The sequence below is a fragment of the Nasonia vitripennis genome, chromosome 1 (assembly GCF_009193385.2).
Source record: "Nasonia vitripennis strain AsymCx chromosome 1, Nvit_psr_1.1, whole genome shotgun sequence".
In the NCBI taxonomy this organism is placed as follows: Eukaryota; Metazoa; Arthropoda; class Insecta; order Hymenoptera; family Pteromalidae; genus Nasonia; species Nasonia vitripennis.
Genome location: NC_045757.1, coordinates 5,433,694 through 5,447,985, shown reverse-complemented (window position 1 = coordinate 5,447,985; position 14,292 = coordinate 5,433,694). Strand labels below are relative to the sequence as shown.

General features: G+C 44.9%; 3 protein-coding genes across 3 annotated transcripts; all 3 read right to left on the bottom strand.

The window, feature by feature from the left end:
- Positions 1 to 123: 123 nt before the first annotated feature.
- On the bottom strand, positions 124 to 3,029 carry LOC100114169 (lysosomal aspartic protease). Its single transcript, XM_001600493.6, has 8 exons — positions 2,759 to 3,029; positions 1,658 to 1,905; positions 1,465 to 1,583; positions 1,180 to 1,379; positions 972 to 1,094; positions 739 to 886; positions 565 to 657; positions 124 to 489 (listed from the first exon to the last, which is right to left on the bottom strand). Exons 1-8 carry the CDS (start codon positions 2,818 to 2,820, stop codon positions 328 to 330), a joined length of 1,155 nt encoding a protein of 384 aa, XP_001600543.1. The 5' UTR covers positions 2,821 to 3,029; the 3' UTR covers positions 124 to 327.
- A 61-nt stretch (positions 3,030 to 3,090) lies between these two features.
- On the bottom strand, positions 3,091 to 5,061 carry LOC100116333 (lysosomal aspartic protease-like). The gene is made up of 8 exons (XM_001600808.6): positions 4,847 to 5,061; positions 4,657 to 4,774; positions 4,455 to 4,578; positions 4,268 to 4,386; positions 3,997 to 4,199; positions 3,621 to 3,906; positions 3,465 to 3,557; positions 3,091 to 3,372 (listed from the first exon to the last, which is right to left on the bottom strand). The coding sequence occupies exons 1-8, from the start codon at positions 4,912 to 4,914 to the stop codon at positions 3,214 to 3,216; spliced, it is 1,170 nt and encodes a 389-aa protein (XP_001600858.1). The 5' UTR covers positions 4,915 to 5,061; the 3' UTR covers positions 3,091 to 3,213.
- Positions 5,062 to 5,329: 268 nt separating this feature from the next.
- Positions 5,330 to 10,398, bottom strand: LOC100116369 (glutamic acid-rich protein). Its single transcript, XM_001600465.6, has 3 exons — positions 10,183 to 10,398; positions 7,205 to 7,473; positions 5,330 to 7,099 (listed from the first exon to the last, which is right to left on the bottom strand). Exons 1-3 carry the CDS (start codon positions 10,200 to 10,202, stop codon positions 6,948 to 6,950), a joined length of 441 nt encoding a protein of 146 aa, XP_001600515.1. The 5' UTR covers positions 10,203 to 10,398; the 3' UTR covers positions 5,330 to 6,947.
- Positions 10,399 to 14,292: the final 3,894 nt, after the last annotated feature.

Sequence of the window (14,292 nt, the reverse complement as noted above, 5' to 3'; positions counted from 1 at the left end):
TTTATTTCATTCTTTGTGTATCTCTTTCTAAATTTCTCAATATTTAATCAGATTCTCTTTTAATTTATTTTTAGGTGCGCGTATGAAAAATGAAAAATTAAGAGCTACTAGGAAACATTCAACTTTTTTTACAGAATTAAAATCTTTATTTCATTCATACAATATTCACTTAAATCACTTGATCACAGAATTCTTATAGCACATATTTCCATCATATTAACAATTGCGATAAAAACTTAGTTAAATTTCTTAGTTGTCATAGGTTGAATGTAAAAAGAGATGAACAAATCAGTTGAGTAAATTAAAATTAAATTCATTGCAAAGTTCCTATTTAGCATTCGCGAATCCAATGCGGTCGTTGCCCATGTCGAATTCTGTATAGAATCTACCGATGAAAACGTCACCCAGAATCCATAGCGGACCGTTTGGTGGTGGGATGTCGATGCCCATGAATCCACTCAAGCAGATGGTCTTGCCGAATTGGGAAACCTAGAAATCAGGAAGTAACGCATGTTACAAAATTTTTACTTACTGACATCGCGTAATATTTATTATTTTTGTTACCTTGAGCACGTAATCTTCTCCCTTCAAAGAGAACTTCTTTCCGCCAACCACAAAGTCGATCGTGGGCAGGTTTGGAACAGCATCACAACTTACCTGTAACAAAATGAAAAAATATGCATCAGTCATCTTGAACAAAGAGCTGAAGTAAAAATAACTTTAATGTTTAAAATATACCATTGCTTCGCCAGCCACGATTGGAGTCGCGCCAATTTTCTTGTTTATTCCTTCAATCTCCCCAACAGGTCCAGCAATAAGAGAAGTTCCAGTATCGGCAATAGCTTCGCAGCCGTTTTCGCAGAATAATTTATCGCCAATGGTGATTCTAAAAATGATGAAAAACAAAAATGAATGCAATGCTTTTGATGTTTATAAAGCTCTCTTACTTTCCATTAGCATTAGGTACTCACTTGTCCATTTTGAACTGCCAATAAGCTTTGCGGCTTACAGGAACATAAGTGAAATCACCAGTGTAATGAGCAGAATCGGAGCCACCTAGAATCATTTCACCGCCAATTTTCGCGTTAGGGTCCCTAAAAGTAAAAAAAATGTTTGCATTCATGCCATTCTAAGAAAATTTTTTCGATTAGTTTCTGAAAGTGGTGAATAATAGCATACCGGTTTAAATAGAAACTGAAAATAGGTTGAGGTACCAGATTTTGTTTGACCATGTTATAAAATACAGGTGGAACACCATCTACCGAAATCCTGTCATATGCCATTCCTAAGATACCATCAAATTTGGCTGCCACAAAAGCTAAACCAGGCTCACTCATAGCTTCAGCAAAGGTGGTATCTTTCACATCCACGCCAGCAATCTATAAATTATTTGCAATAACTGCGTTAGATCAACGGCTCAGTTCTTTTGTTTTTTACATATTAAAATTTTCATTAAAAACCCACGGTAACAACGTCAGTTGACAAAAATCCAGAAAGACTTCCAGAACCATAACGAATGGAAAAGTCAGTTCCATTAGCCTTGTAAGATTTCGACTTTCTGCTATCATACTTGTTGTGGAGCACTGAAAAAATAAAAGAAATATCATTATACAACAATTGTTTGAAGTAATGATACTCTAAAATAATCTATACTAACGGCAGGCAATGTTGGTTATGTGACATTTCTTAGAAGGAACCCAAAGATTTGAGGACCCCGTATCAAAAATAACAGTGAATTTCTGCATAGGTGAACCAATGCCAATTTCTCCATAATATTGAGCATCCAAGTAGTTAGACAGGGGCTCTGGTACTGGATCAGCTCCATAGCGAAGTTTTATTTGGTGAAGTTCCGTTCCCACTTCTTGTAGTGTCCTTCTAGCACTCTTTACTCGGTACAGTGGAACTCTGCAAACAGATTTAAATTATTAATAAGCTTTGTCTTCCATGTACATGCCTGGAACAATGTAGTCCAACACTGTGTACTGATGTATGTAAAAGTGACTCTGACCGAGACATAATTTACATATAAATATGGACAGGGAAAATGATAACAATGTGTATATAAACATGTTATCGAACATGAATCACACTAAGTTTCATAGGGGAGAGCAGAAATCAGAGGTCAGCAAAGTCAATTTTTATCAAAGTATGTGATGTTAAAATTGCAATTCCTAGAAACACTGGTCGTCGAACATGAAAAAGTGTCTTGTTTTTGTAAAGATAATTAATTTTTAACACTGTAGAGGAAATGAATCAAAGTTTTGAAGGTTGCACTAAACTAACATTCCTTAAAATAATGTTCTGGTCTAGCGGCTTCAAATAACTGTAATGACCTTTTCAGCACAATTCAAAATTAAAAACCAGTCAATATTATTAGTTTGCATTATTGCCGAATCGAAATCAAAGTCGTTAACTCATCAGAAAATCGAATGTCGAAATTCTACAATCAAATAACAGCACCAGGGGTCATTTTTTTCTTTGTTATTCTCCTTATCTGCCATCAAAGATAACAATAATAATCCAACGATTATCCGGTCGATTCAACGTTCGTGACATGTTCATCAACACAAAGCAAAAACCCATTTACCTATGAATTCCCGAATTAAAAACCTCGCAAACCTCGCAAACCGTCGGTACGAAGCTATTAGGCAGATAAACGCCGATTATGACGCTGCGTATTTTGAAGTTTCTGCCGTATCAAAATGGAGCCGGACGAAACAAAAGTAAGCATATAAAAAGGTAATCCAGTTTTTCTCACCTCAAAACGTCGGCAGTGACGAAGGCAAGGCACAGGCTCGCCAAGAAGACGAGTCGCAACATCTTGCAAAAATTTATTCTCGAACGATTGTTGCTAGGACGCGATGTCACTTGGTACGACGACTAAGAGCGAATAACGAAATCACTGGCTGTCGGTGTTTTGATGTTGTGTGTTTCGGAGCAGGAGGGGTACATATACATACATACGTACTATACTGTAGTCTGTAGCTCGCGTGACACGCCGCTAGCCGACGCCACCTATACACGCAGTACAACTGCAGTCTTCAATTGCGCAGCTCGAGATTTAACGCGGGAAAGATTCAAATCTTGATATTTGAGAAAAGCATTTTATTAATCGAGAACGTATAGAGCAGAATCGTATAAAAAATATCGCAGAGAGCAGTAAATGCAAATATGTGCAAATATGGCACGAGACAATAACTTTCAAAAGATCGATCAGAATATAGTCTCGGCAATGTTGACGACGTTGTTATCAAAGTCGAACTCGGTGTAAAATTCCATCATAAAAGCGCCTCCCAACTCCCAAGTCTGCTCAGTGGCGTTGGCGTTCGGTACGAATGGACTGAAGCAAGCCTCGATGTTCTCGAGGGTAAGCTGAAACCAAGCGTGAATTAAGTATGTGCGCGATAGGCGATAGGGATACTGTTCTGATGTATCATACGCGCGCGATATTCGAATATACTCACTCGTTGCACGTAGTACTTGGACTGGATGACGAAGTCGTTGCCCTTCAGTACGAAGTGGATTTTCGGCAGTTTGGCGTAGTTCCTGCAGTTCACCTGCGTCAATCAAAAATAATGATCTCAGATTTTTCAAATAAATTCAAACAACTCGAGACCTACGGTGTATCTGTTGATTCCAGGAACGTAGACAGCGTTGAGCATGTAATTGAGCTTGAGAATATCGTTGGGCGGACCGACGATGGTATTGGAGCTCGAGTCGAAAATGGCACGACATTTTTCACATATAGGGTAGTTGGTTTTGTTCTTCTCGGCGAACATGCTGTCCATCTGGATCATCCAGAACTTCTTCTCCACCACGTTCAACACCGTCAACGTGTCTTCCTTCATGTGAGATCGCTGTCTGCCACCGAGGATCACCTTACCAGCTTTTGGCGTTGTCGCATCCCTTGTGTGAACAAAAAGCGACGACGATGCACGATACCTTTCACGAATTGCAGCTACTGATTTTTAATGACTTTCAGCCACCCGTACCCACCTGTTCATGTAGAAAGTGAAAACGTGTTCCTGAACGAGCTTCTGACGAATCATGTTGTAGAAGAAGGGTGTGACGCCTTTCCATCCAGATTGCTCCTGATACGCCAGACCGACGATGCCGTCGGCTTTGTACTGCAGGAACGGGTTCAGCGACATGTGTGTCGCCTCCAGGAACGTCTGGTTCACCACCTTCACATGCGCCAACTACGGAGTTTTTCTTTTAAATAATCCATTTGAAATTTTACTATTGCTGTGCTGGATATTATACTCACGTGAAAAGTATCGGTAGACAAGATGCCCATGAGCGATAGTTCGCTGCTGGTCAAGTTGATGAATTCGCCGTTCGGGAAGTAAGACGACGACTCAGAGCTGTCGTACTGGTTGTGCAATTCTGAAAAAGTACGAATCGTTAAAAAAAGAAAGAAAAGAAATCTTCTCAAAACGCTATACGATACCGACTGCAAGCTATTTCGGTCCATCCGCAGTGCGATGACGGCAACCAGGAATCAGCCCAGGTCGTGTCGAAGATGACCTTGAACGGTTTTGACGATGAACCTACGCCGATCGTCCCGTAGTATTCGCCCTGGAAATTCGAAAAGTCTCGCATCGTTTTATCCGATTTTTCGATAAAAAAAGAGATATTCAAGGCACGTTTACTTACGTTCATAAACTTGTACAATACGACGGAGTCATTCTTCCAAGCAGCTTTGTGCTCGTGCAACGAGCGCTTACTCCTGGATATGGTCTCCAACGTCGGCTCCTCCCGATAGAGATCGAACCTGCAACAACCGATCAAATTACCGCCTCCTTTCTTTCTTAAAACGAGATAAATGCCGATTTTTTCAACGCACTCGATTCTACCGGCGACGATTCCCGCGAGAACCGCTAACAATAAGCCTGTGAAGCAAAAATTCTTCATGATTAAAACGATGAGATTCTTAAGTACGACTTTGAGTATAAAGCAGTAGCTTCGATCGTCCGCAGCCAACTGACACGACGATCTCCAGTTTCGCCGATATCGGATGAGCTTGCATGGAACTCCCTTTGTATGCGTCTTTTGTGAATCTCTGCGGCTTATCATCGCCACCAATCGGACGCCTGGACGTCGTGCCGAGTGTCCAGAAACAGCCAATCACTGCGTCTGTTTTGAACGAAGCTTGAAACCGGAACTGTAGGCGGTAGGTTTTTTATTTCGAATGCAACGTAGTTTTTTTTTTTTGTTTTAAATGTATACAGTAAAATAAGGAAGGCGCGAATTACGAAAGACGAAGCACCGGTGACAGTTTAGTGAATCAGTTTTATTTTCTCTTAAACTGCGTAGCGAACACATCGAATTACACAATATATATATATATTTATTTATATTACTCAGTACACGAACATTCTTGGTTAGTCAACATTTTCAATTTATATAAGATCTTCAGTAGCTGCTTCTGCATAATTATCGGTGATTCAGGATTCTAGATATATAGTTTGCCTCTTTGAAAAACAGCGAAAAGCTGCAGTCCAGATTTCTTTTTCAAACATGCGGTGGCAGTATACAAGTTTGTTCGGTGCAATTCGGTTTTTGCTACAGAGAATCAGTTTAGTTTGCATTACTTATTCCAACCAGTCGTTAAAACGTTTCATATATAGTCTTATTAAGCTACAATAGTTCTTTCTTCATTTTTTGTATTTAATTTCCTTTGTTTTATATTAATAATCGTCGCATTATCTTGTTAATAATAATCTTTACAGTTTTAATCTTTACCATTATTGTTAATAATGCATCAACACAAACTCTTAGTTACATTGATTTGTCGTTATTATCACTTAAATGCAAATATTTTAGCATACAAATGGACAAGAGAAAACAATTTGAATATAAACTCGTACAATTTTGCTCTTATATTCTAGTCCAAGTATCGTCCGTTATTTGTCTGCTACTAGGTCATTCAATTTGAATAGTAATGAGAAACGAAAAACCAGAAATCAAGAATAGATAAAGTGCAAGTCCTTCACCATTTAGCTAAAGAGAAAAAAAGAAAAAGAAAATAATCACAAATATTTCAGTACTGTCCTTTTGTTTTGTTTGACAATCTTTTATTATCATCATTCATATCTTTAATCGCCGCTGTACATGTTTTTTATTTTTTTTTTCCACTGAACAAGAGACTTCGCACGGGCATGTTTTTATTACATTTTACATCGAAACATGCAAGAGATTTTCACTTTTAACGGTTGCGTTACACACCGAGTTTTTGCGTAAGGTGGTACGCAGCACATACACCGAAAATATGAAAGAGCTCGCTCGAATTGTTTTTTTTTACAAAGCCTCTCGTACAAAATTTTAATCTGATTCACAATATCGGGTGGAATGTATTTTAATAAAGCGACTTATTGAAAATATAAACTCTTGGTCACACTCTGATCAACATGTCGAGCGACGATTGCACGTCACTTAATTAGAAGAAAAAAAATTAAAGAGAAAATTAAAGTAGGAAAAACTCATTATATATAAAGCCGTTCGAGAGCCTTTTCTCGCCGATTCGACTTGCTCTCGAGTCTCTTTTTTGAAGTTTCACAACATACGCACATATAAAGTGTCCTTATGAAAATGAATAAAAATAAAACATTACAAGTTACATTTAAGTGTTTACAGGTATGTCAGTATTGAATAATTGCTTTCATGTTAAATCTATGTTATTCATTCGGGGGTAAATCGATCGGGCCGACGAAAGCAGCCAAGGGGTGGCGGCCTCGGTCGACCGCAACATCGACGCGTTCTTGCTATCTCGCTCGAAGTAATAACATACATAACTTCGCATCTTTTAAATAATATATATCCTCAAAAGAAATAATCTTGTACATGTTTTTCTGTTTTCGAGACGTGTGTGTTTGTGAAAATCTGTGTCTAAGGAGGTTAGGTCTAAAAATGGGTCGCGCTATAATATATAATATTCCTCGCAGAAATTATGCGTCGCCGTTGGTCTCCGCCTCGACCGCCGCTGGTTTCTCCTCAATTTTCGCCTTCTTCGGCGACACTACGTCCTTCGCCACGTCGTCGGTGACATCTCCGCCCGTCGACTTCCTCTTTATACAGCAGACGTTGTCGCTGGGGGCATCTGTAATAATAAAACGTACATTGAAAATTAGTTACATCTCTCTAATGTAAAACACGGAAGATCGAGGGCGCGACGATATGACAAGTACAGAAGACCAACACCAACCTGTGGAGTCGCCGTTGGTGGATTCGACTTCCTTATCGTCGGTCTCCTTCTCCTCGGTGGAGCCGTTTTCTTTGGCTTCCTTGCCGTTGCCGTTCTCGGCTGCGGCTTTGTCGTTGTCGACGACCTCCTCCTCCTCCTCCTCCTTGGACTCTTTCGCCGCCTCCTTGGACTCTTTCACCGCCTCCTTCGTCGGCGTGTCCTTGGTCACCTCCTTGGTCTTTTCCTCCTCGACGACCTTCTTCTCGGGTGTGCTGGCGATTTTGGTTTCCCTGCAATCAAGAAGAAAGGAACGCCATGCATTAGTAATCAGCCTAAATTTTCTCTCTCGCGTGCGCGCAAGCGAGCCAGAAAGCTCCAATTTCTCTCGCAGCAACGACGACGACCCGTTCTATATTTGCAGTTGACGCGATAAACATTGATCGCGCGCGCTCGCGCAAAGAGCCGCTCTCTCTCTCTCTCTCTCTCTCAAGGGGGAAGCTGGACTAATTTCCGAGGCTCTCTTTCAGCTGCGCTTTAACCGCCTACCGAAGCCTCGTTGAACTCGCAAAAGCATTTTAGCATATGATTTAAATCAGCAGCTTTTTCATCGAAAGTGACTCCGCAAGAAGCATGAAAATCGATATTCCACGCTGTGGAGCCGGAAAAATCCGGTTCTGCGAATTTCTGCCCGCGCGACGGCCGGAAGACGCTCTTGTTCTCCGACGTACGATATATTGTATTTCGCTGACTTTCTTTCTCACACATCGTATACAAGGTGATTCACAGCGCGCGGACTCGGTATTTTCTTGACGCTAGAAGTGTATAACCGATAAATACCTCGTGTCGTTCGATTAAATTCGACGTGTCACGTTGATTGAATTACTCCCGCGTATAAGCCATACGCATATAATACAGCGGGAAAACGAGGTCACGAAGAGAAATTTCGCGAGTCCTGGGATTATCGCACGGGAGATAAGACTATTTCAGTGTCGTTCTCTTATCAGCCGGCGCCTTGATTCTCTTCTCTTTTTCTCTTCATTTTTACGTAAGCGCAGATAAATAGAAGCGGCGAGTCCATCAAAGTTTCAACTCGCGCGTGTTGTTCCCTACTCTCCTCGCCGCCAAGGCACACATGCAAATTTAGTGCGCCGTGCGCACACATACTCGTCTCCGAGGCATTGGCACACATTCGAAGAAGCGGTCTCTCTCGGACTATTTAAAAATTCATCCACTCCCGTTTCTCTCTCTCTCTCTCTCTCTCTCTCTCTCTCTCTCTCTCTCATACTCAGCGCGAGGAATATCGTTACCGAAATAAACGATAAGGAAAACGCTGAACAAGCGTAGCTTGAAAAGTTTTATTCTGTGTATACAGCGAAAAGAATGTACGTATGTATCTCGCGTATACATACGTGCATCATATTCGCGGCGCAAAAAAAATTCGGCGCGTTCCGGCCGGCGTTAGAGCGAGTAAAATAGGACGCGGCGTCGGTGGCTCCGTCTATCGGTGGCTTCTCCGACGCTACATAGGTATAGCGAGGCTTACCGCGCCGCCCCCTCCCGCGCGATATTGTTGTTGCCTGGCGCGCGTCTCCGTGTAAAACTTGCACGTGTGTATACGTATATACTCGCGCATATAAACCGGCGGCGTCGCTTTTTCGAGGCGACATGTGCTTTTGTTTATTTATCGGCTCGCTTAACGCGATCTTTTTCTCAAAGGGACGCGGCGCTTTTCGAGTTTGACCGAGAAAGTGAGAGAAAGAGAGAGTAAAGAGATGCAGAGTGTACACACGATATAGTCCGAAGGAGCTGAATGGCTGTGTGTACACAATGGGTCGATCGAAGGGCGAAAGGTTACTCGGCTTGTTTTTGGCATTCTTGTCGGAATGACGCAAATATCGCCGTGAATTTTTCCGAGAAAGATGCGCCGGTCCGCGGGCTTGTGTGCACAAGTGTGCGGCACACCTGTGATCTTATCCTTCTTTTTTACTTCACTCGGCCCATTTTCTTTTTTCAACGAGAGAGAAGAGATATAGAAAACATTCACTCGGGGTCGACAAGGATGCGGAGAGCGCAATCGATGGTACCTATTTACGAAAGGGAAAAAAGCGCGGGGAAAATAGAATCGCCGACCCAGAGAGAGTGTACGAGCCCGCGCACACTGCGAGCGAGATACGTGCTCTCACACACACGCGCGCGCGCGCCACAGCGCCGCTCGAGAAGGGGAAGAGAGCGAGGGAGACGGAGATAGCGGCAAATCGATATGCCGGCCGCTCTCTCCGGCGTAGGTACAATCTCCGGCAAAAATCGTCCAAGTATCTTCCTCTCTCTTTCTCTCGCCGAGATAAAAGCGACGCACGTGTGCGTCTTTTTGTACGGATATAGCACCTAGAGAGAGAGAGAGAGAGAGAGAGAGAGAGAGAGAGAGAGAGAGAGAGAGAGAGAGAGAGAGAGAGAGAGAAGGATCGAGAAGTGCGCGCGACCGCTGGACAAGTGCCAAAGGCATACCTTTTTGTAATTTCCCGCGTTTTTTCTCCTCCGCCGAATATTCTCGAGACATCAAGAGAAGAGGGCGAGAAAGAGAGAAAACGTGGAGACGCGCGCGCTCGAGAGGAAGCGGCGGCGGCGACCGGAAAAAAGCCGCGCGCGGCGTGCTTTCCCCCACCGCGCCGTACCCCCGCCGCCGCTCTCTATACCCAGTCTATATATCTATATGGGATGTACGGGTTTTCGCGCCGTTTTTTTCCATCGCAAAGGACACGCTATATACAACAACACAAGCGAAGCTTCGTATATACGGTGCATTGCGTGTATAAACCGAGAAAATCCGCGCGCGGCGTCTCTGCCGAGAAGAAGCCGCGTTGCTCTTTTGTCTTCTTTCTCTCTCGCGGCGGCGTCGCGCCGTTCACTTTCCCGCGGAGAAACAGGACTGATACAGTAGCACGCGAAGCGTTTTTTCTCGTCTATCACAGTATATAAGGAGCAAAGAGGCGAGTACTCACTTCGTTTCCGTGTCTGCCATTTCGAGGTGGTTGTGTGTGTGTTGCGTTGGAAGAGAGAAGCACTGAGAACTATTCACACGCGCAAGCAAACTGTGCCGGGAACTGTGTGTGTGTGTGTGTGTGCTGTGACTACGAGTGGCGTGTGTCGACGGACTCGAAGCGGCGGCAAGACTGATGCCGGGCCGCCGCGGCCGGCGGCACAAGCGAGAAGCCGCCGTCGCTGGAATTGCCCCGTGGTGGGGATGTGTACAGGGACGAACACGCACGCGCCGCTGCCGCCGCCGAGGATGGATGCGCGCCCGCGTTTACGAGGTGAGTTGTAAGTGGTTGTTTGTAATGAATTTTCGGGGTGCAGGCTCGTGTTATTTTTTCTCCCTTTGCTTCCGGACGGGGGGAGTTTTGAGGTTATGCAACGGGGGTTGCGAGAGCTTGTGTTTTGACGCGATAACGACTGTTGCAGCAGTATCTCGCTTATAAGTTTACGCGCGAGAGAGTAGCAAGTTTACGACGGTGTATCGGAAGCGTAATCTTAGTCGTTCTAAAATATACACGCGCCGGTGAAGTCATTATGCACAAATAGCGTATTACTCTATACCTAAGCGTCGGAATGAAATTATGGCTATGCTCCCCGCGCGCGTATGGCTAGTCTTCTCTTCTTTTCGAAATCCAACCTGTAACGATAAGAGCATACATACAGAGCATCGCAAGTACGTATACGTGCACACAGGTATGCGCACTACAGACCAAGACACGGCCGGCGAGGCGACGGTTCGTACTTTTCCTCCGGCGGCTCTCCTCCCCCCGCGCTCTGTAATACTACAACGCACACATAGTCGCCGGCTCTTTTTTCCCCTCTTATACTTTCTCCGACATAGGTATACAACGCCGGGGGAGAGAAAGAGATAGGAAGATAGGACGCCGCTGCTTTCGAGAGCGCTCGCGCGCGCGCGCCGACGCACACTATTTTAGGAGAGCAGAATGAGAGAGAGAGAGAGAGAACGCTATATTATAGCGAGTGAGAAAGACATCGCGGAGAGGATAGGAATGCGAGACGGAGAGAGAAGATTTATACAGGCTAGCATAGAGCCTAGACGAAAGCGCGATGACGAAGGAGGGGAAATCGTGGTGTGTACGTTAAAAAAAAAAAATCGAAAATCCGTGTTCTAAGAGAACGACGATTTCGAACAGTGGTTTGTACGCGAAAACTCGTGACGGCAAACCGCTATATCGCGGGGCGAGAGAGCTGCTGCGCGGGAGGGGACGGCGGTAGCGCAATACAGCGAAGGTGAAAGAGCGAGAGAGTAGGAAGATATATACACGTACAGCGGCGTATAGAGCCGGCCGGCGCGCAACCTTCAAACCATGCCGCGCGCGAGCCGCTGATAAGTAGAGGGCGCTATTTTTAACAGTGTGCCGCAAATCTTGCGCTTTTTTACGCGGTCCTCGTGGAATAATTATTTTTTCTTTCTCAAAAGTTCGAGGTGCGACGACGCTTTGGACTCTATACCTATGTAGCTGACTGGGTTTCGAAGCGAAGACAGCTCGAGCTCGTCGGTTTGTTTGAGAGTAATTATTAGAAAGCTCCCTCGGATTTTTTTGTGCGCGATGTATAATACCGTGCGCACCTGTCCTCTCTCATTCGCCGACCTGTAATTCCGACTCGGAAGGAAAATCATGTAACGCGCGCGAAGGCCTTTCTTTACGTCAAGCCTCGTTCACACTGTCGCCCCGGTGTGTGCCGAGGCTTGACGTTGAAAAGCCACGCGCAATCAGCTCAACTTCGCCTCGTCAACCTCCCCACCCGACTACCTCCTCGAGAAATCTTCGAATCTCTGAGAAAAATCTGTGTAACCTCGATAACCTACCCCTTCTTCGTTTTTTTCGTAACCTCAAAGAGGAGGCGTCATCTCGACGCTATCCGACAAGAACATCTCGGCTTATCCCGCCAAGAAAAAGGCGGCCCATACGGCAGGCAGTCAGTTGCACTGCACGCGATACGAAATTCCGCGATGGCGATGTTCTGGAAGTTTCGTTCGGCGCCGCGAGTTTCCGGTGCCTGCGCGCGCCGCCTGTCTCTCTCCCTCTCTTTCGCGCGTTTCTATATAGGTATATGTGAGCGCGCGCGACGAGTCCATGTTGCAGGATGAGCGCAGGCGCTGTAACGGTGCCGCCGCTGCTCTCTTTCTCGACTCGCTGACCCTTATCTCTCTCTCTCTCTCTTACTCCGATGTCGGCTTCTTTTTTCGGAGGGCTTTGACTCTCTCTCTCTCACTCCCTTATTCTTCTTGTTTTTATACTCGGTGCGCTCTGCTTCTCTTTTTTTCTCCGACGGAGAATTATGCTGATGGGCGAGAACGTGTACAAGCTCTGGGACGTTGACTCGACGCTTTTTTTCATTCCAGTGTGCAGTATATAGAGCGGTCGGGTAGGTTTCGTTACGTAGGTACGTGCACTTGTCGTTGAGCTACGAGGGCAATCGCTGTTTTTGCTAAAAATTCGAATTTCCCGCCAAAAAGCATTATCTCCTCCCGACAACTTTCTCCGCTCGTGTAAGCATCATCAGCCCACGCACATATCCGAAATCGTCTCCTCTTATGCCGCGATAAAGAATCGGCTCGGTCGAATAAATTTCTAACGGCTTATCTAATCTACAGACTAAGCCTACAGGGAGCTCGAAGCTTTTTTTCGATAACTGCACGTGCAGCCAGTCTTTATAACGTCAAACATTTTTTCTCTCTCTCTCTCTCTTTCTCTCGCCTCTTTTCGCGAGGGAGCAACCGGCTGACCTACTCGCTCGTTACTACTTGCGCTGTTACTAGCCGGCTCTCATCGCGAGAGATATAAATATACACGGCTTTTTTATCGCTGAGCAAATAGTTGCTTCTTCGAGGCGACTGAAATTTCGGCGGCGTCGACAGATAAGTAATTGTGTAGTCTGACAAATTGTGACGCGAGAAAATAATACAAGTGTGTCTTGTAGAGCGTATAGCGTACATCGTCTTTCCCGGACAGAGAGATGAGGCCGTTTCGCGAAGACTTCATTAGCCGCGACGAAAATAAATGCACGAGAGCCGAGAGAAGAGCGAGTATAGTATAGGACCTTCATAAATCAGATTTTACGAGGCGCTTTTACTTTCAAGGACTCGAAGATTGTCAACGCTACTTGGAAGCTACGCGGCTACGTGTCGTCGGCGATAATCTTTCTATTATTACACGCTCTATACTCTTAATCGAGAGTAACTTTCCGCTGCTGGTGCGTGCGCGTGTATATATAAATTTCGAGAAATTTTCGCGCGCGCGGATTGTCCCGCATTCCAAAATAAACACTCGCCCGCTCTATTTTCTTCGTCGCGATAAAATTACAATACACCCACGCCTGCACCCACGCTTACCCTTCAATCAGGCATTATGCATTACAACTTTATGGAGACGTCGTTGTACTTTCTCCGCGGCGAGTATTGCGCAATGTTCGCCCTGTGGGAAAAGAAAAGTCGCTTCCGCGAAAGCGAAAACTCGTATACTTACTTACTTACGGTGTACAACAGGCAGTTCAATCAAAACCGAAAATCTCAACGACGCGCCTCCCGGAAGCGCTATACACACCGGCACGTGCCTGCACACGATTTTTTTCACTCCCCCTTCCCCCCTTTATTATGTGTATATGCATATATATATAGAGCGCAGCTGCGCCGACGACGACCCTCGAGAGCAGGTGAAACGACCACCGCTAGGCAGATGGTGTGTGTATATATATATAGGTTGCGCGCGCGTGCCGGCTCCCTTTTTTTCGAATTTTTCTCCCCCCGCTCTCGCGTTGACCCGCGTTTTCTGCGGTGAGCAGATGGCGGGGAGATTTTTCGGCAACGGATTTCGGAGATTTTCCTCTATGTGTGAACGCTGACATCGTTCGACTATATTACGATGACGCTGTTGGGATAGTGTATGCGTGTGTGTGTGTGGGGGGGGGGGGGTAAAAATAAGCGGTTATTACAGGCGCCGTTAACGTCCATTCGACTGTGTGCGTGTATACCACAGCGGAGCTGAAATTAAAATCTAATGGCTCGACGCTCTTTTTAATCAACTATACACGCCGGAGGCTAATTGGACGAT

What these genes read in the sequence shown, in the direction of transcription:
- LOC100116333 (XM_001600808.6), bottom strand. Translation starts at nt 4,914, where the DNA reads ATGAAGAATTTTTGCTTCACAGGCTTATTGTTAGCGGTTCTCGCGGGA. An exon ending in ATCGTCGCCGGTAGAATCGA is followed by an intron (nt 4,775 to 4,846) that starts GTGCGTTGAAAA and finishes CGGTTGTTGCAG; the next exon opens with GTTCGATCTCTATCGGGAGG. An exon ending in CTGGAATCAACAGATACACC is followed by an intron (nt 3,558 to 3,620) that starts GTAGGTCTCGAG and finishes TGATTGACGCAG; the next exon opens with GTGAACTGCAGGAACTACGC.
- LOC100116369 (XM_001600465.6), bottom strand. Translation starts at nt 10,202, where the DNA reads ATGGCAGACACGGAAACGAA. An exon ending in ATGGCAGACACGGAAACGAA is followed by an intron (nt 7,474 to 10,182) that starts GTGAGTACTCGC and finishes TCTTGATTGCAG; the next exon opens with GGAAACCAAAATCGCCAGCA. An exon ending in CACCAACGGCGACTCCACAG is followed by an intron (nt 7,100 to 7,204) that starts GTTGGTGTTGGT and finishes TTATTATTACAG; the next exon opens with ATGCCCCCAGCGACAACGTC.
- LOC100114169 (XM_001600493.6), bottom strand. Translation starts at nt 2,820, where the DNA reads ATGTTGCGACTCGTCTTCTTGGCGAGCCTGTGCCTTGCCTTCGTCACT. An exon ending in TGTCAACTGACGTTGTTACC is followed by an intron (nt 1,380 to 1,464) that starts GTGGGTTTTTAA and finishes AATAATTTATAG; the next exon opens with ATTGCTGGCGTGGATGTGAA. An exon ending in TGGCAGTTCAAAATGGACAA is followed by an intron (nt 887 to 971) that starts GTGAGTACCTAA and finishes CATCATTTTTAG; the next exon opens with AATCACCATTGGCGATAAAT.